Below are 20,078 nucleotides of genomic sequence, written 5' to 3' on the forward strand. Positions count from 1 at the left end.
CCCTGAGGGAATTTCCTCACCCTGGGGAGGGAGGACTTTCACTTCTATTCAGGAGCTACATCTATCTGGACTGAATCCCGGATCAGAAAAAAAAAAAAAAAAAAAAAAAATTGCCATAAAAGAACATTATGGGAACAATTGATGAAATTTGAATATGGATAATATGCAGATGGTTTTTTCTATTAATGTTGAATCTTCTGAATTTGATAAAATTGTACTGCCTTTATGCAAGGGGATGCCCTTGTTCTTAGAAAATACACACTGAAGTTTTTTGGGGGACAGGGGCATGATATATGCAACCTGTTTTCAAATGGTTCAGGAAGAAACAGGAACCCGAGGACGGGAAGGAAGGGGAGTGATAAAGCACATACTATAAAGCCACATGCCAGCAGTTGGTGAATCCAAGTGAAGGCCCACTAACGAGCATTATTCTTGCAACTCTTCTGCAAGTTTAAAAAATTAAAAATAGGCCGGGTGCAGTGGCTCACGCCTGTAATCCCAGCACTTTGGGAGGCCGAGGCGGGCGGATCACGAGGTCAGGAGATCAAGACCATCCTGGCTAACACGGTGAAACCCCGTCTCCACTAAAAAATACAAAAAACTAGCCAGGCGAGGTGGCGGGCGCCTGTAGTCCCAGCTACTCCGGAGGCTGAGGCAGGAAAATGGCGTGAACCCGGGAGGCGGAGCTTGCAGTGAGCCGAGATCGCGCCACTGCACTCCAGCCTGGGAGACAGAGTGAGACTCAGTCTCAAAAAAAAAAAGAAAAAAAAAATTAAAAAGAAAGAATATAGTAGACATATTTTTTGCTAAAATGGATTTCCCTCCAGATACATGACTGGTAAGTCAAAAAAAGCAAGGTATTGAAGAATCCATAGTATGCGCCCCAACTTATGTCCAAATGGTTAAAAAAACCTACATATATTCTCAGGCTACACAAAGATATTAAGAATATTCATTCTTTGACACCTGGATAAGGAATCCTGGCAAGCAGAGGTGTCTTGTCTTGTAGGTATTTGATATTTGTGATGTATTTACAGAGGTATCTCTCGAAGTCACCTCAGTGGTGGTTCTGCAGGACTTAAATCCTGTAAACTTGCTCTGTTTGTCAGTGAGGCTCTCCCAAGTCCTTCACTTTCTCCTAATCAATAGGGTCTTTTAAAAGTTTCATTTTGTGTTTGATGCTGGTAGGTAAAAATAGAATTATTTGTCATTTGTTGGTTGTCTATCTAGGAACCTTTCTAACCTGACTTACTCTTTAATTTTTTAATTTTTATTTAAATAGTGACAGGGTCTCGCTATGTTGCCCAGGCTGGTCTCAAACTCATGGGCTCAAGCAATCCTCCCACCTCACTCTCCCAAAGTGCTAAGATTACACATGTGAGCCACTACGTATGGCCTAACTTGATTTACTTAAGTCTACTTTTTACATAGGTTCTTTGGATTTTCTATAAACACATTCAAGTTGTCTGCAACAAAATCAGTTTAATTTTTTCCTAAGTCTTACTTCTTACCTTCTTTACTAGTGAGGATTGCCAGTAAAATAGTGAAAAAAGTGAATATGGCCGGGCGCGGTGGCTCAAGCCTGTAATCCCAGCACTTTGGGAGGCCGAGACGGGCGGATCACGAGGTCAGGAGATGGAGACCATCCTGGCTAACACGGTGAAACCCCGTCTCTACTAAAAAATACAAAAAACTAGCCGGGCGAGGGGGCGGGCGCCTGTAGTCCCAGCTACTCTGGAGGCTGAGGCAGGAGAATGGCGTGAACCCGGGAGGCGGAGCTTGCAGTGAGCTGAGATCCGGCCACCGCACTCCAGCCTGGGCGACAGAGCCAGACTCAGTCTCAAAAAAAAAAAAAAAAAAAAAAGTGAATATAGTAAACTAGTGAATAGAAGTGGAGATAGCTAATTCCTGAACTCAGAGAGAAAGCTTTGGATAATTCACCATTAAGCATGATGTTTGCAGTCACAGTTTTGAAGAGTTGTAATCATGAATGGATAGATTCATGATTGTGACCAGATTTCTCTGTATTTATTGAGGTAATCATGAGATTTTCTTCCTTATTCTGTTATTGTTGTTCATTATCAATGATGGTCACATATTAAACTAATCTTCTATTCCTCAGGTATATTTTGTTTGTGATGCAGTTATTTTCATGAATTGTTGGGTTCTAGTTGTTAATCTTTTTGTTCAAGGGTTTCGTATCTATGTTCATGAATTAGATTATCTGTGTTAATGTTCTGTGCTATATAACAAACTACTAAACTTAGTTTAAAACCAGACATGGGGCTGGGTGTAGTGGCTCATGCCTGTAATCCCAGCACTTGGGGAGGCCGAGGTAGGAGGATCGCTTGAGTCCAGGAATTCAAGACCACTTTGGGCAACACAGTGAGAATATCCCTCACCCCCACCCCATTCCCCCTCCACCCCACTCCCCACCCTCCCTCTACCAATAAAAATAATAATAATTAGCTGGGCATGGTGGCATATGACTGTAGTTCCAGCTACTCAGGAGGCCAAAATGGAAGGATCACTTGAGCCCAGGAGGTCAAGTTTGCAGCGAGCTGTGATTGTGCCATTGTGCTCCAGCCTGGGTGACAGAGTGAGACCCTGTCTCAAAAAGAACCCCAAAAGCCAGGAGTGGTGGCTCATACTTGCAATCCCAGCACTGTGGGAGGCTGAGGCGGACAGATCACTTGAGGCCAGGAGTTAGAGACCCGCGTGGCCAACATGGCGAAACCCTGTCTCTACTGAAAATACAAAAAGAATAGCTGGGCATGGTGGGGCAGGCCTGTAATCCCAGCTACTCTGGAGGCTGAGGCACGAGAATCCCTTGAACCCGGGAGGCGGAAATCGCAGTGAGTCAAGATCACGCCACTGCCCTCTAGCTTTGAGACAGAACAAGACTCTGTCTCAAAATAAAACAAAACAAAACAAAACAAAAAACACAAAAAGGAAAACCAGATATGGTTTAGCTGAGATCTCATATTGCATTTAGTTGTCATTGTCTCTTTTAGGCTCCTTCAACCTGAAACGGTTCTATGTATTTCCTTGATTTTAATGAACTTGACTTTTGAAGATGACTGACCAATTATTGTGAAGAATATCCCTTAATTTCTATTCAGAAGCTACATCTATCTGGACTGAATCCTGGGTCAGAAAAAAACAAAATCGCCATAAAAGAACATTATGGGAACAATGTTGTCTGATGTTTCCTCATGATTAGATTCACATTATGCATTTTTATGAAGAATATCACTGAAGTGAAGCTGTGTTCATATTGCATTTGTATCAAATGTTATACAATTTTGATTTGTCCCAGCACTGGTTATGTGAACTGTGATTAACTGTGATAACTTGAATGAAGTGGGGTCTCCCAGGTTTCTCCAATGTAGTTTTTCCTTTTGTAATCATCAGGAAGCATTTTGCAGGGAGGACTTTGAGACTGTGTAAATGCTCTGTTCCTCATCAAACTTTCATACACTAGTTTTAGCAATTGATGTTTCTTGGCCGGATTAATTTTTGCTATGGTGATTGCCAAGTGGTGATTTTCTAATATCATTATTCTGACTACATTCATCTGTTGGTACTCTACTATAAAGAGAAGTTTCTCTTTTTTTCTTTTGAGACAGGGTCTCACTGTCCCCCAGGCTGGAGTGCAGTGGCACAATCTCAGCTCCCTGCAACCTCCACTTCCCAGGCTTAAGCGATTTTCCAGCTTCAGCCTCCTGTGTAGCTGGGACTACAGGCGCGTGTCACCAATGCCTGGATAATTTTTGTATTTTTTGTAGAGACAGGGTTTTGCCATGTTGCCCATACTGGTCTTGAACTCCTGAGCTCGAAGCGATCCACCTTGGCCTCCCACAGTGTTGGGATTACAGGCGTGAGCCACCACACCTGGCTATGTCTCTGTTTATTCTTTTATTTTAATCAGCATGGACTCACAAATTACTGTTTTGTTCAATGGATTACATCTGATATTTTATTTATTTATTTTTAAATTATACTCTAAGTTCTGGGATACAGGTACAGAACGTGCAGGTTACATAGGTATACATATGCCATGGTGATTTGCTGCACCCATCAACCTGTCATCTACTTTAGCTGTTTCTCCTAATGCTATCCTTCCTCTAGCCACCCACTCCCTGACAGGCCTTGGTGTGTGATGTTCCCCTCCCTGTGTCCACGTGTTCTCATTACTCAACTCCTGCTTATGAGAACATGTGGTGTTTGGTTTTTTGTTCTTGTGTTAGTTTGCTGAGAATGATGGTTTCCAGCTTCATCCACGTCCCTGCAAAGGACATGAACTCATCCTTTTTTATGGGTGCACATCTGATATTTTCTTTCTTCCTTCCTTTCTTTTTTTTTTGAGACAGGGTGTCGCTCTGTTGCTCACTGGAGTGCAGTGGTGTGATCTTGGCTCACTGCAGCCTCAACTTCTTGGGCTCAAGCAATCCTTCTGCCTCAGCCTCCTGAGTAGCTGGGACTACATCACATGCCACTATACCCAGCTATTTTTAAATTTTGTTGTAGAGATGGGGGTTTCACTATGTTGCCCAGGCTGGTCTTGAGCTCTTGGTCTCAAGCTCAACCACTTTGCCCTCTTAAAGTACTGGGATTACAGGTGTGAGCCACTGCGCCTGGCCATGATTTTTTTTAGATGTTCAAATTGTCTCAAGATTAGCCTGCAGGAAGCCCTTCAAGATGTCTTCTGTATCCATTTGACATGTCCTCATTGTTCTTTGAGCACTTCCTTTTTTTGGCACAGCAAGATCTTCCAGAGTACCATTCCTGCCCCAATCCTGAAGTCAGGTGTTTCTCCGAGCCCTGGTTCCTTTCAGTGAAGAATGGTATTTAGAAACCAAGATCTGGGAGCTGGGTATAGTCATGTTATTACAGCGTTGCTGCTTCCAGGTCCTCATGCATACATACATCCACATCCATAGGTATATCTCTCCACACTTTTTTTTTTTTCAGTATTACTACCATACTGAATATATCTTGATATTTTGGGAACCACGAATTCATGCCAGTAATTCCAATTCCAAACCTATAATTCAGGATTTATTCTAGTTTCCTCCCTTTTACATATTTACAACCCCATCTCCAACAGAGAGGCACCTCCCATTGTCCTCAATATATTTCCTTATTTGATCAACCCCTCTGCATATAACTAATCTCCTGTCGCTGCGGACATCAACCCCACTCCCCTCTTTACACAACACACAAGCATTATCCTCACCCTGCTTTGCTGATACCCCCCACCAGGTCACTGTTGCCTCCCACCATGAACACCTATGACTGGTCTGAAACCTAGTGGATTTTAGACTAACTTATGAATGAATGAAGATGAAAGGGACCTGGGGCCTGGTCTTCCTGTTAGTGTGGGTGCGTGTGTTTGAGACAGCATCTTGCCATGTTGCTTGGGCACCTCCTGAACTCCCAGGCTCAAATTATCCTACTGCCTCAGCCTCCCAAGTAGCTGGGATTACAGGCGTGAGCCACCACACCTGGCCCTAGTGGATTACCTTGTAAAAATCCTCTCCTTCCCTTCAAACTTTATTTCCTTCTAATGGCCAAGAAGTTGTGTTTGTTTTTATAATTCTGTTTATTTCCTTTAAATATTAAAAAAAAAAAAAAAGGTAACCTGTCACCTTAATCTATTTGGGTCTAAGGTTTGAATAGCAAAGAATACTGTATTATCCCAACCTATTTGGTTTCTAAACTCTGGATGCCGTGAGTTTGTGTGAAAATGTACATTAATCTATGTAGTTCCTGAGCTCACAGTGCAAGTAAGGATAGCAAGGGTTACCCACATTTAGAATTACCTTTCAATGTCAAAAACACCCATAATTTCTCCCAAATAGAAACGAAACCTTTAGTGTGCTTTTACTATCTTTCCCTGAATCACTTTCAATATTTTAAAAAATTTTATTCTAGTTTACATTTTTCAAAAAACATTTGTGACCAGGTGCAGTGGCTCACACTGGTAATCCCAGCACTTTTGTGAGGCTGAGGCACTGAGGATTGCTTGCAGTCGGTTCAAGACCAGGATGGGTAACACAGCGACACCTCATCTCTAAAATAACAAAACAAAACAAACAAAAAAAATTGTCAGTAAGCATTTCAATTTGTGTTTCATACACCATTGTTTACTTCCGTGCCTTTTTTTCCCCCTTGTGTCTTCCTATTTATTTTTCTTTGAAGATATCCTTAACATTTTCCAAAAAGCATGGGTAGTAGACTTTCTGGGAATGCCATCACATGACTGGATTCAACTTCCTCCCTCTTTCCCCTCCGAATATTGCTTTGCTGCCTCTTACATACAGGAGATAAGAACTTTTTTTTTTTTTTTTTTTTTAAGACAGGGTCTCACTCTGTTGCCCGGGTGGGGTGCAAGGGCACAAACACAGCTTACTGCAAACTCTGCCTCCCAGGCTCAAGCAATCCTCCTACCTCAGGTTCCAGAGTAGCTGGGACTACAGGTGCATGCCACCACGCCTGGCTTTTTTTTTTTTTTGGTAGATACAAGGTGTCACTATGTTGCCCAGGATGGTCTCGAACTCCTGGGCTTACGCAAACCTCCCACCTCAGCCTCCCAAAGTGCTGGAATTACAGGTGTGAGCCACCGCGCCTGGCCTACTATGTGAGAATTTTGATGTCAATCTGTTCCCTGTAAATTTTTTCTTTCTTTACTTGCAGAATCACAAAATGTGGCATTTAGTGGGTTATTTCCTTCCTTCTAGCGTTTTTATTCTAGGACTTCTATTATACAGTTATTGTGGCCAGTCATGGTGGTTCATGCCTGTAATCTCAACATTCTGGGAGGCCAAGTTGGGTATATCACTTGAGCCCAGAAGTTTGAGACCAGCTTGGGCAACTTAATGAAACCCCATCACTACAGAAAAATAGAAAAATATCAGCTGGGTGTGGTGGTGGGCGCCTGTGGTCCCAGCTATTTGGGAGGCTGAAGTGGGAGGATCGCTTGAGCCTGGGACGTGGAGGTTGCAGTGAGCCAAGATCACACCACTGCACTCTAGCCTGGGCGAGAGTGAGACCCTGTCTCAAAATAAAACAAAAACCCCCAAAACACAAAATGCTATGGTATCTCATTTATTAATCCAGAAAACGTGCATTTACTTTATGCCACTCATCATGCTATGTGTGTAATACTGAATAAAATACAAGTATTCACTCTCATATAGCTTACAAACTATTGACAACTTACTGACAACTTGGATTATTCTCTGTACTTCCAACTCTTCCCACGTTTTCTATCATTATTATTATTTTTTTTAACTTTTTTGTTGAGATGAGGTCTCAGTATGTTGCCCAGGCTGATCTGGAACTCCTGGTCTCAAGCGATCCTCCAGCCTCAGTCTCCCTAAATGCTGGGGTTAAAGGCATGAGCCAACACGACTGGCCTCATTAGTCTTCTTACATATGCATTTGTATGTAGTTGAACACTTGTATGATTACTTTAGCTTTACATTTGGTGCTTGTGGCCACTTTTTATTAATACCTTGTACCATCCTGCCCCAACTTTCAGCCTTTTTCCCCTAATCTCATTCTTAAAGAGTAACTTAAAAGTGCCTGTTTCCAAACGTTGAGATGGGTTAGACTTATGCACTCTGATGCACATTACACACATTTACAAGGATCTTAAGTGTATGGTCATACTTTAATTAGAGTACTAATGGAAGAAGCTACAACATAAATTCCTTCATAGAAAAAAAAAATTACTCTCAGAATGTTTTCTATTTCCCATCATGTCCTCCTGTCCTCATTGGAATTCCCGAATTAAAAAAGTAGCAAGGAGGGACCCAATACTTGAGACCTCCACGTGCCAATATTTAACTCATTCCGCTTTCACACCATCACCATTAAGTACTGTCAGAAAGGGTTGCTCAGTAAGTCAGTCACTTATGGAATAAGTGGCAGGGTAAGAGACAGTCCAAGTCTATTTAGATCAATTTTGCACTGCAGTGTTATTATAACGCAGTAGCTACAGAATTGAAAGACCCTTAATGTCAGTACTTCATTCTTTTTTAATCGTTAAACAATATTCCATTGGATGGATATATACATATCCAATGTATACATGAAGAAATAACTATTCAGACCTCAGGCCATTTTAAAATTAGGTTGTCTTTTTTTTTTTTTTTTTTTTTGAGATGGAGTCTGCAATTCTCCTGCCTCAGCCTCCCAAGTAGCTGGGATTACAGGCATGAGCCATCACACCCAGCTAATTTTGTATTTTTAGTAGAGATGGGGTTTCACCATGTTGTTCAGACTGGTCCCAAATTCCTGACGTCAAGTGATCCACCCACCTCTGCCTCCCTAAGTGCTGCGATTACAGGCACGAGCCACTGCATCTGACCTCTTATTTCAATTTTGTTGATTGCTGTGTCTATCATAGTATCACACTGTCTTGATTATTGTAGTTCTTTATGGGAAGGAGTATTTTAATAGCCTTTTAGATAGCTGCGGATATTCTTGAGGATGAGGACACGAAAATTGGATGAGTAGTAGTTTCCTAAAGGTTAACTATAATGTAGACTCTGAAACCTCATAAACAAACCTTTTCTACTATGTTAGATCTTTCACTTATGCATTATTTTGTAATACTATGCATTGGCCATTCCGAAAATACTGGTTTAGTTATGCAGATCTTCGAAACACTGACACATCTCATTATACACTAATCATTTTTGGCCTGGCACGGTGGCTCATGCTTGTAATCCCAGCACTTTGGGAAGCCGAGGCAGGCGGATCACCTGAGGTCAGGAGTTCATGACCAGCCTGGCCAACATGGTGAAACCCCGTCTCTACTAAAAGCACAAAAATTAGCTGGGCATGGCAGCTCATGCCTGCAATCCCAGCTACTTGGGAGGCTGAGGCAGCAGAATCACTTGAACCTGGGAGGCGGGGGTTGCAGTGAGTGGAGATCACGCTACTGTACTCCAGCCTTGGCATCAAGAGCAAAGATCCGTATCAAAAAAAATTTTTTTTTTTTTTTTTTTTTTAAAATATCAACACTACTGATTTCATTAGGAAAGTATTAGGAAGCTATAGTGCTACTGGTGTTAAAGGCAAGTTTTCCAAAATTCTAATTTTCACTTGATTCATGGTAAGGTTCTGGCAGTTTTACCCATCACTGCTTTTACTCCATCAATACAACTCTCAATATAGTGAAAAAGGCGAACAATATCTTAGTATTATAAGAAGTTTTGACCTTATCTTACGTACCCCTTGACATTGTCCTGGGGAGACCCTCAGGGGTCTGTGACCCACCATGAGCACCACTGACCTAATTAATAACAGACCCAGGCAATGACCATCAAAAAGACAAGCAGGCATGTGTTTCCCAACAGAATTATATACCCCCACCAATGAAGCATTCTTACCAAAAATTCAGTACTGAATCTATCAGGCCTTTAGACCTAACTAACAACTAGTTTATGACACATGCAGGAAACAATCAGCAAAATCTCAAATGTAGTAAACTTTTCAGGACAAGTAAGTTGGTTCTTCAAAACATAAGCTGGGGGCAAAGATGAGACAGAAAACCTACACACTAAGAGACTTTATAAACAAGCGATTGTTGGCCGGGTGCAATGGCTCGTGCCTAAAATCCCAGCACTTTGGGAGGCGAAGGCGGAGGCAGGTGGATCACTTGAGGTCAGGAGTCAGAGACCAGCTTGGCCAACATGGTGAAACCTCGTCTCTACTAAAAATACAAAAATTAGCCTGGTGTGGCAGCATGTGCCTGTAGTCCCAGCTACTTGGGAGGCTAAGTCAGGAGAACCACTTGAACCCGGGAAGCGAAGGTTATCACTCCACTGTACTTCAGCTTGGGCAACAGAGCAAGACTGTCTCCAATAAAAAAAACAAAACGAGCCAGCAACTGCAATGTATGGACGTTCCGTGTCCTAATACAAATTACTTAAAACAAATTTTTTTAGAACAATGATTATATGTTTGACAATAGTTTTGGTTAAACTTTCAGGTGTAATAATGTTAAATTTCTTCATATTTAAGAAATGTATACTGACACTTATAATTACAATGAAAGAAAAATTCTGCAATGCAGGATTACACAGAAATTCCAAGGGAAATACAAGGAGAGGGCCTAATGTTGGTTTGGACAGCACATGAAGAAAGTGCTCTGTGCATTGGTGTTATCTACTGTTAGCCTGAAGTGTGTGCTTTTTCTGAAGAACAATGTGGAATCATGGGCCCCAGGAACAGAACTCTGCTTTAAGGAGTTTCCAAAGAAGTCAGAAAAAGAAAATCATATTCTAGAGAGGACCAGAGCCTCAGCCTGGAATTTTCTTGAGAAAAAGCTCACAGATTATTTGGAACCTTTAAATACAGGTGCCTTGCTGACACCCAGCTAGGAAGCAGTAAGATCAGATATGCTAAATAAGGAGACATTCAAAAACCCCTGTTGTGTAGACCCATCATTTTCTGTAAATAATTACTTGATCTTTCTTTAAAGTGATAAATAGCCATTTGTTGAGTATTCTTGCTTTGACTGTCTACTTAAGCATATAAGACTACAACATTATGACCTATTTTTCAAGAGGAAGTCTGGTATGGAAGAACACTTTGTCATTCAGACTTTTTTTCTTATAGTGTGCCCATCACAAACCAGGCAGCAAGCAAGGTATTGGGTGCTCCTCATCTGGTGAAGTCTCGAGGGTCCCTTCCCTCTGTGAAGCATATAATCTAGTGGGGTAGGCTGCTAGCTACTAACTATGAAAGCAACATAGTCTGACTTGAGAGTGGGGAAAGTGGAACAAGGGAGTAATTTTTATATTTTTCTTCATATTTAAAAACATTTTCTAAACAATCCAATATAATCTTTTCTATAATTTCCAATACAATCAACATGTATTACTTGTAAAATAATGGCATACATATACCGACACACTGAAGAAGGTATACTATTAGAAAACTTTTGCAGAAAATAATTCCACATTTTTTTTTTTTTGAGATGGAGCTTTGCTCTGTCACCCAGGCTGGAGTGCAGTGGCAGCGATCTCTGCTAACTGCAACCTCTGCCTCCTGGGTTCAAGCAATTCTCCTGCCTCAGCCTCTTGAGTAGCTGGGACTACAAGCATGTGCCACCAACCACAGATAATTTTTTATTTTTAGTAGAGATGGGGTTTCACCATGTTGGCCAGGCTGGTCTCAAACTCCTGACCTCAGATGATTCCTTGGCCTCCCAAAGTGTTGGGATTACAGGCGTGAGCCACTGCACCTGGCCGAGAATTCCACATTTTAAGACTATGGTAAAAGAGTTTTATTCTCTTCAGTAAGATGAGGTTGAGAATAAAAAATTAGAGATTAAGCAAACGACACTTTTACATCACAGGGTAATAATAATAAACTTCAATAATCTAAAAAAAAATACTTATTGGGGATGAAAAATGTGGTTTACAAGTAAACTGCTACTTTCTAGACTTAACCCAAGAAGTTAATGGAGTAGGTGTGTTTCAGTAAGTAACAGGAAATGGTACAGAAACCACCAATGGTCATCATGATTGAGTCAATATAGCACATAATTTACAGCACAGATGAGGCTGGGTGCAGCAAGTTCATGCCTGCAATTCCAGCACTTTGGGAGGCTCAGGCGAGAGGATCACTTGAGCCCAGGAATTTGAGACCAGCCTGGGCAACACAGCAAGACCCCATCTCTACAAAATACATATTTAAAATTAGCTGGGTGTTGACCAGGTATGGTGGCTCAAGCCTATAATCTCAGCATTTGGGCAGCCAGGGGAGGCAGATCACTTGAGGTCAGGAGTTTGAGACCAGCCTGGTCAACAAGATAAAACCTTGTCTCTACTGAAAATACAAAAATTAGCCAGGCATTATGGTAGGTACCTGTAATCTCAGCTACTTGGGAGGCTGAGGCATGACAATTGCTTGAACCAGGGAGGTAGAGGTTGCAGTGAACCAAGATTATGCCACTGTCTGGCCTGGGCAACAGAGTGAGACTCCAACTCATAGAACAAAATAAATAAATAAATAAATAAAATAAAATAAAATAAAATAAGCTACGTGTGGTGGTGCATGCCTGTGGTCCCACCTAATCAAGCGGCAGTGGCAGGAGGATCGCTTGAGCCCAGGAGTTTATGGCTGCAGTGAGCTATGATCACGCTACTACACTCCAGCCTGGGCAACAGAGCAAGAGCTTGTCTCTTATTTTTTTTTCTGAGACAGGATCTCACTCTGTTGCCCAGGTTGGAAAGCAGTGGCATGATTTCAGCTCACTGCTGCCTCCATCTCCTAGGCTCAAGTGATCCTCCTACCTGTCTCCCAAGTAGCTAGAACTATATACAGGTGCATACCACCACATCCAGCTTTTTTTTTTTTTTTTTTTTTTTCATGGAGTCTCACACTGTTGCCCAGGCTGGAGTGCAATGGCATGATCTCGGCTCACTGCAACCTCCTCCTCCCAGGTTCAAGTGATTCTCCTGCCCCAGCCTCCCAAGTAGCTGGGATTACAGGCACTTGATGCCACGCCCAGCTAATTTTTTGTATTTTTAGTAGAGACGGGGTTTCACTATGTTGGTCAGGCTGCTCTCAAACTCCTGACCTTGTGATCCGCCCACCTTGGCCTCCCAAAGTGCCGGGATTACAGGCGTGAGCCACCGCGCCGGCCTGATTTTCGTATTTTTAAAGTAGAGATAGGATTTTGCCATGTTGCCCAGGCTGGTCTCAAACTCCTGAGCCCAAGTGATCCACCTGCCTTGGCCTCCTGAAGTGCTGGGATTACAGGCGTGAACCACCATGCCACACCGAGACAAACAAAACAAAACAAAAACAGTATAGATGAAAGGCAGCCAGCGTGGGTTCAAATCCTATCATTGCTACTTATTAAATAAATGTAAGAATCTTAGGAACGTTACTTTACCTCTCTAACACTTTGATTTACAAATCTGCAAAACAGGATAATAACACCTATTTCTTTATAACATTGTTATAAGGATTAAATAGGTTAATATATGTGAAATACTTAGAGTAATGTCTGGCATGTAGTAGGCACTAAATAAGTGTTAGCAGCCGGGCGCAGTGGTAAGAAAAAGTGTAGCTACTATTATAATCCTGTGAAAATAAAATCAATAGACAGCCCATATTGCCCTTTTTTGGCCTAACAAAAAACAGATTTCTAAGAAGACAGTAAGAAATGAGTATTAATTTAAACATTGTACAAGATAGGATATCAAAAGCATAGGTATATAAATAGTTCATTTAAAAAAACTGATACTCAAATTGATACCCTGAAAATGTCAGATTTTTCAGAATGATTAAACTCACTAAACATCTGTAAACAATAATAAATTTATTTCATTTCTTTTAAAGATTTAATGATATACAAAATGTATATAATATCTTTAGTAATACACTTTTTTTCTCCCCACCCCCAATCAATATTAAACACTATTTAAACAGCTTATCATCTCTTGCCTTGTCTGTATCTATGAGATACACTACTGAGTACAAATAAGCTTTATACTGCTCCCTTCCAAATAAAAATTAAAATTAGTACCAAGGAAACAAAAAGAAAAAAAAAGGAAAAAAAATTAAAGCATAAAACTTGGATGAAAAGCTTTTCTTGTTATTGTTGAATATTCAACAATATCTGGGGTTGTTAAATTACATTTTATTGGCATAAGGTTGCACTGCAATCTGCCAGTATCACATAATGATAATCCAACTGAATTAATTTCTTAAGTACCACAAACAGCATTCATGTTCAAATGTTCCAACACAATTTTAAATATATGCAAGAGTTCATGTTTACATTCTGATTTGATATAACAATCAATAAAATCTTTGGAGAAGTTCTGTGTTGTCACTATTGATATAAATAGAGAAAAAGTACTTTAACTTTCCTCACAAGGTAACTTCCCTTGATGAGTGAGTTAGATTTCTCCTTTTATAATTTAGGTTATATATCTGTTTACCATGGCTTTCTTCTACTTAACAGTGACTTGATAAAACAATGTTTAAAAAACCCAATTAACACTTTCACACAATTTGGGTTCTATTTAACAAAAAACTGGCTCTATCTTTAAATATGGAGCCTAACCCTGATTCATAAATACCGTCCCTCTTGAAAATGGTCTTTAGTTCAGGCTTCTTATACCTCTGTGAACCTAGAATTAGAACAAGTCATTTCACTTCCCGTGCCCAGTAAGCATCTAGCTGGGAACCAGTGACATCATCACTGAACGCACTAAATACACTGAGGAAAATTTTGACTGCCATTTAACCAAAAGGCTGAGTGATTTCTTCATTTCCCTACTTGAATGGCAACAAACCAGCTGCCAATAAAATCTGCATGGACATCTACCTTTGGTTAATGGTATTGTACCACATAAGAGAGAGCATCACCCTCATCAGAACAAAGTCAAATGAGATACTCTGCTATATAAAGAGCCCTTTAAAAAGTTATAAATACTAATTATCATTACCTTTAAAATTTCTCAGCTGCCAGCTCTATCCTATAGGGAATTTCTGACTGATTAGTTTAATCAGGTCAAAAGAATATTGACCTTTTAACAGTGCTGGAGTCAGCAAATTCAACTTGCATACACCTTTCTATATTACCAAACAATTTCCTCCTGAGGGAAAAGTGACACAGTAACATTTCTATGAGGTGCAGGCAAAACCAATGATTCAGTAATATTAATATTATAACATCAGACGAACAGAATTAGTTGATTCTGATTCTTTGGTGGAATTTCCAGGCTGAAGATTCAAATCTGAAGGCTCATCCTGAGGAAATATAATTTTATCAGGCGTATAATCATTCCTCTTCAGATCTACATTGAACACCCACAATAATTAAAAAAAAAAAAAAAAAAGAGAAAAGAAAAAAGTTAGTATTTCTTAGAAATGGAGAATTAGGAACATTTTTTTTTCTTTTCTTTTTGAGATGGAGTTTTGCTCTTGTTGCCCAAGTTGGAGTACAATGGTGTGATCTCAGCTCACCGCAACCCCCACCTCCCAGGTTCAAGCGATTCTCCTACCTCAGCCTCCCGAATAGCTGGGATTACAGGCATGCACCACCATGCCCGGCTAATTTTTTATATTTTTAGTAGAGACAGGGTTTCGCCATGTTGGTCAGGCTGGTCTCGAACTCCCGTCCTCAGGTGATCCACCTGCCTCGGCCTTCCAAAGTGCTGGGATTATAGGTGTGAGCCACCGTGCCCAGCTGAATTAGGAATATTTTCTAATCAATTTTTCTCCAAACATGTCAGACTTGTTTTCCATCAGGCTGTTATAAATTCAGTAGTCACCAAATTTATACACATAAAAATGAAGTCAGTCATTCATTCAACAAATAATTACATATTGACCATAAGTCAGAAACTCATGTAGGCGTGGGAATGTAGCAGTGAACAAACCAGACAAGGTCCCTGACTTCAGTGAGTTTATATTCTAGTGGGTGACAAAAAAATAAGCAAATAGAAAAATAACAGAATTATAAGCAGTAAAAAGTGCCTTGAAGGCAGGGTGCAGTGGCTCATGCCTATAATCCCAGCACTTTGAAAGGCCGAGGTGGGAGAATCATTTGAGGTCAGGAGTTCAAGAGCAGCCTGGCCAACATGGTGAAGTCTCTCATCTCTACAAAAAATACACAAATTAGCCAGGTGTGGTGGTGTGTCCTGTTGTCCCACCTACTCAGAAGGCTGAGGTGAGAGGACTGTTTGAGCCCCAGGAGGCAGAGATTGCAATGACCCAAGATCATGCCACTGCACTTCAGCCTGGGCGGCAGAGTGAGATCCTGTCTCAAAACAAAAATAAAGTAAGTGCTCTGAAGAAAATAGTGTAGTGATTTATAGTGAGGGACAGATAGAAAATGGTATAGGGTGATTCTTTCAAACAGGTCTGGGCAGGAAAGCCAGAGGAAGAGATTTGAGTAAATACCTGAATATTGAGAAGTGAACTATCAAAGCTCTAGGAGGAGTGTTCTAGGCAGAGGGAGGATTAACTGCAAAGACTGTCAGAAGGAAATGGACTTAGCGTGCTTTGAGAATGGTAAGAAGACAGGGTGGCTTCTGCAAGGTGAATGAGAGGAAAACTAGTAGAAATTGAGCTCAAGCAGCAGTTAATGGTCCAAGATTGTCAGCTACAGCTTGTGGGCCAAATCTGGCCTGCTGCCTGTTTTTGTAAGTAGTTTTACTGGAATGCAGTTACACTCATTTGTTACAGTCTATGGTTATTTCCGCACCACGATGGTAGAACTAGGTAGCTGGGACAGACCACATGGCCCTACAAAGCCTAAAATATTTGCTACCTTGCCCTTTACAAAAGTTTACTGATCTTTATTTAAAAGATACAAGCTATGATGAGAAGTACAGATACAATACAAATCCACTGGAAGGTTTTAAGCAGTCTCAAGAGAGAAACATCATCAGATTTGTTTCAAGAACTATTCTGATGACTATGAAAAGTCTTGTGAGATAATGGGTGGCAGCAGTCCAGGAAACAAGGTGCTAGCCATGAAGACAGAGAAGAGCAGATGAATTCTAGGGAGATTTCAGAATTAGGACAGACAGAATTTGATGAATTGGCTATGAAGGGCAAGGGAAAAGAAGAATTGGATAGCTTTAGGTTTTGGGCTTGAGCAATTGGGTAACCATTAATGAGATGGGGAAACAGAGTTCTATGTAGGGTGGGAGATGTAAATCAAGAATTTTGGATTGGACACATTACTAAAGATGCTTTATAGCAAGTCTGCCCGATCCTCGGCCCACAGGCCACATGCAGCCCAACACAAATTCATAAACTTTCTTACAACGTGATGGCATTTTTTGCAATTTTTTTTAAAAGCTCATCAGCTATAGTAGTGATAGTGTATTTTATGTGTGGTCCAAGACAGTTCTTCTTTTTTCTTAGATAAGGTCTTGTTGTTGCCCAGGCAGAAGTACAGTGGCACGATCTCGGCTCACTGAAACCTCCACCTCCCGGGTTCAAGTGATTCTTGTGCCTCAGCCTCACCAAGTAGCTGGGATTACAGGCCTGTGACACCACACATGGCCAATTTTTATATTTTTAGCAGAGACTGGGTTTTGCCATATTGGCAAAGCTGGTTTTGAACTCCTGGCCTCAAGTGATCTGCCCACTTCGGCCTCCCAAAGTGCTGAGGTTATAAACATGAGCCATGGTGCCTGCCCAACAATTTTTCTTCCAATTTGGCCCAGGGAAGCCAAACGGTTGGACCCCTCTGCTTCAGCCTGGGTGGCAGAGTGAGACCCTGTCTCAAAAAATAAAATAAAATAAAATAGTATCCAAGTAGAAATATAGGTAGCTGAACAGAAACGGGAGCTTGGGAAATAAGTCTCCAGATAAATTTGCTATGATCAGTATATAACCATATTTATAGGTATGGGATAGGAAGAAATCACTTAAGAAGTTAGGACATATATGAAAATAGTTGCAGAACTGGAAATAATGCAGTAACATCAACATTATAAACTAACCAAATCAAGCATAAACATATATAGTATGTTTCTTTTTATTGCCTCAAAAAAAAAGATACATGTGCAGAACATGCAGGTTTGTTACATAGGTATATGTGTGCCATGGTGTAAACCCTTATATTTTTATCTCCATATAAAACATAACTGATACTCAGAATATAAACTAATTTTTTATTTTTTTAAAAATAAAAATATTTGACCTCGCTGAGTCATAAACTGTTAATTTTAATCTAAGAAACAGCCTATATTAAATAATCCAAACACATATTTGCAAATACATGAATTATTTTTGATAAATTTTAAATTCAAGACTATGTCAGTATGGCTTTAGGGAATACAAGCTAATCTGCAATTACTGTACAAAGAACAGTGGAAACACAATTATAGCTCATCTTAATTATGTTGTTAACTAGTAAGTGTATCAATGAGCAAGTCATCTCAACTTTAATTATATAATCCAGAAAATGAAGGATCTGGGCCAGATTGCTTTTTTTTTTTTGAGATGGAGTCTCACTCTTGTCTCGCAGTGGTGTGATCTCTGCTCACTGCAACCTCTGCCTCTAGGATTCCAGCAACTTGCCTGCCTCAGCCTCCCAAGTAGCTGGGATTACAGGCACCCACCACCATGCCCGGCTAATTTTTTTATTTTTAGTAGAGACAGGATTTCACTATGTTGGCCAGGCTGGTCTCGAATTCCTGACCTCAAGTGATCTGCCCTCCTCGGCCTCCCAAAGTGCTGGGATTACAGGGATGAGCCACCGTGCCGGCTTAAAAAATGGAAACTGTTTAGATTTAAAACAAAATCAAGAACCTAATTGTATGCTGTCTACAAGAAACCCACCTTAAACATAATTATATACAGATGTGTATGTGTATGTTTTGAAAAAAAGATTGGCTACGGTATATGATGAAAACCTTAATCAAAAGATAGTTGGAGTGGTTAGAAAAAGCATACCTCAAAATAAGGAAAATTACCATGATATTATTAATACACAATGATAAAATAATCAATTCACCAAGAAGACATTAACAACAGTAAATGTGTATGCATCTAAGAACGCCTCAAAACACATGAAGGAAAAACTGATAGAACTGAAAAGCAAGACAGACAAATCCAATTATACTTGGAGACCTCCTTTCTAGTTAATCAATAGAACTAATACACAGAAACCAGCAAGGATATAAGAAATCTGAACATTAGCAACAAACTTTCCTTAATTAATATTTACAGAATACTCCATCCAACAATAGCAGAATATATATATTACTTTCCAAAGCACATGGAATGATCAGAGACCATAAACTTTTTTTTTTTTTTTTTTGAGACAGAGTCTTGCTCTGTCACCCAGGCTGGAGTGCAGTGGTGCGATCTTGGCTCATTGCAACCTCTGTCTCCCAGGTCCCAGTGATTCTCCTGCCTTCGCCTACTGAGTAGCTGGGATTACAGGCACCCACCACCACATCCAGCTAATACCTTGTATTTTGAGAGATGGGTTTCATTGTGTGCACAGGGTTGGTCTCGACCTCCCGACTTCAGGTAAGTGATCCACTACCTGCTCCTCCCAGTGTTGGGATTACGTGCGTGGTTTCACCAAACCCAGCCCTCCATAAAACTGTAAGGTTAAAAAAATTTAATTGGGCCGGGCGCGTACTCAAGCCCGTAATCCCAGCACTTTGGGAGGCTGACGGCGGATCACAGGTCAGGCTTATCGGTGACCATCCTGGCTAACACGGCGAAACCCCCGCTCTCTACTAAAAAAAAAGATACAGCACCAGCCTACGGGTGGCTGGCTCTCGTAGTCCCAGCCATCTCGCCGGAGGCTGAGGCAGGAGAATGCATGGAACTGGAGGTGGCGGAGCTTGCAGTGACGTGGTGATCGGGCCACCGCAATCCAGCCTGGCGATAGATGGTGACTGGCCTCAAAAAAAAAAAAAAAAAAATTTAATTGGTTTTGAAGTACAGCATGTTTCTTTTATAATAGAATTAAGTAAGATATCAATAAAAGACATTTGGAAAACTTAAAAGTAAGAACTAAACAAGACACTTCTAAACAATCCATACATTGAAGAGGAAATAACAACTGAAATTATAACTATTTTAAAGTAAATAAAAATGAAAATAAAATATACCCAAATTTGAGGGATGGAGCTAAAACAATGCTTAGAGGGAAAACTATAGCACTAAATCTCTTCTTAGAAATACAGATCTGAGGCCAGGTGTGGTGGCTCATGCCTGTAATCCCAGCACTTTGGGAGGCTGAGGCAGGCAGATCACGAGGTCAACAGATCAAGACCATCCTGGCCAACATGGTGAAACCCTGACTCTACTAAAAATACAAAATTAGCTGGGTGTGGTGGCATGCACCTATAGTGCCAGCTACTCAAGAGGCTGAGGCAGGAGAATCGTTTGAACCTGGGAGGTGGAGGGTGCAGTGAGCAGAGATTACGCCACTGCACTCCAGCCTGGCGACACAGTGAGACTCCATCTCAAAAATAAATAAATAAATAAATAAAATAAAGATCTGAGAATCAATAATCTAAGTTTCTACTTTAATAAACTAGAAAAAGAACAAACTA

The 20,078-nt window shown here is 40.7% G+C and overlaps 1 protein-coding gene across 4 annotated transcripts in view; it reads right to left on the bottom strand.

Moving 5' to 3' along the window:
* Positions 1-13,331: 13,331 nt before the first annotated feature.
* LOC101025161 (transient receptor potential cation channel subfamily M member 7) overlaps positions 13,332-20,078 on the bottom strand; it is a 101,513-nt gene continuing 94,766 nt past the window's right edge. For 3 of the 4 annotated variants that reach the window (XM_031661629.1, XM_031661628.1, XM_031661627.1), the window contains one exon: positions 13,332-14,837. In XM_031661629.1, coding sequence (XP_031517489.1) covers positions 14,707-14,837 — 131 coding nt within the window. In that variant the 3' untranslated portion in view covers positions 13,332-14,706. The remainder of the gene's footprint in view (positions 14,838-20,078) is intronic. The other variant, XM_031661630.1, reaches the window with a different exon arrangement.

This window comes from Papio anubis, unplaced genomic scaffold (genome assembly GCF_008728515.1).
Source record: "Papio anubis isolate 15944 unplaced genomic scaffold, Panubis1.0 scaffold206, whole genome shotgun sequence".
Taxonomy (NCBI): Eukaryota; Metazoa; Chordata; class Mammalia; order Primates; family Cercopithecidae; genus Papio; species Papio anubis.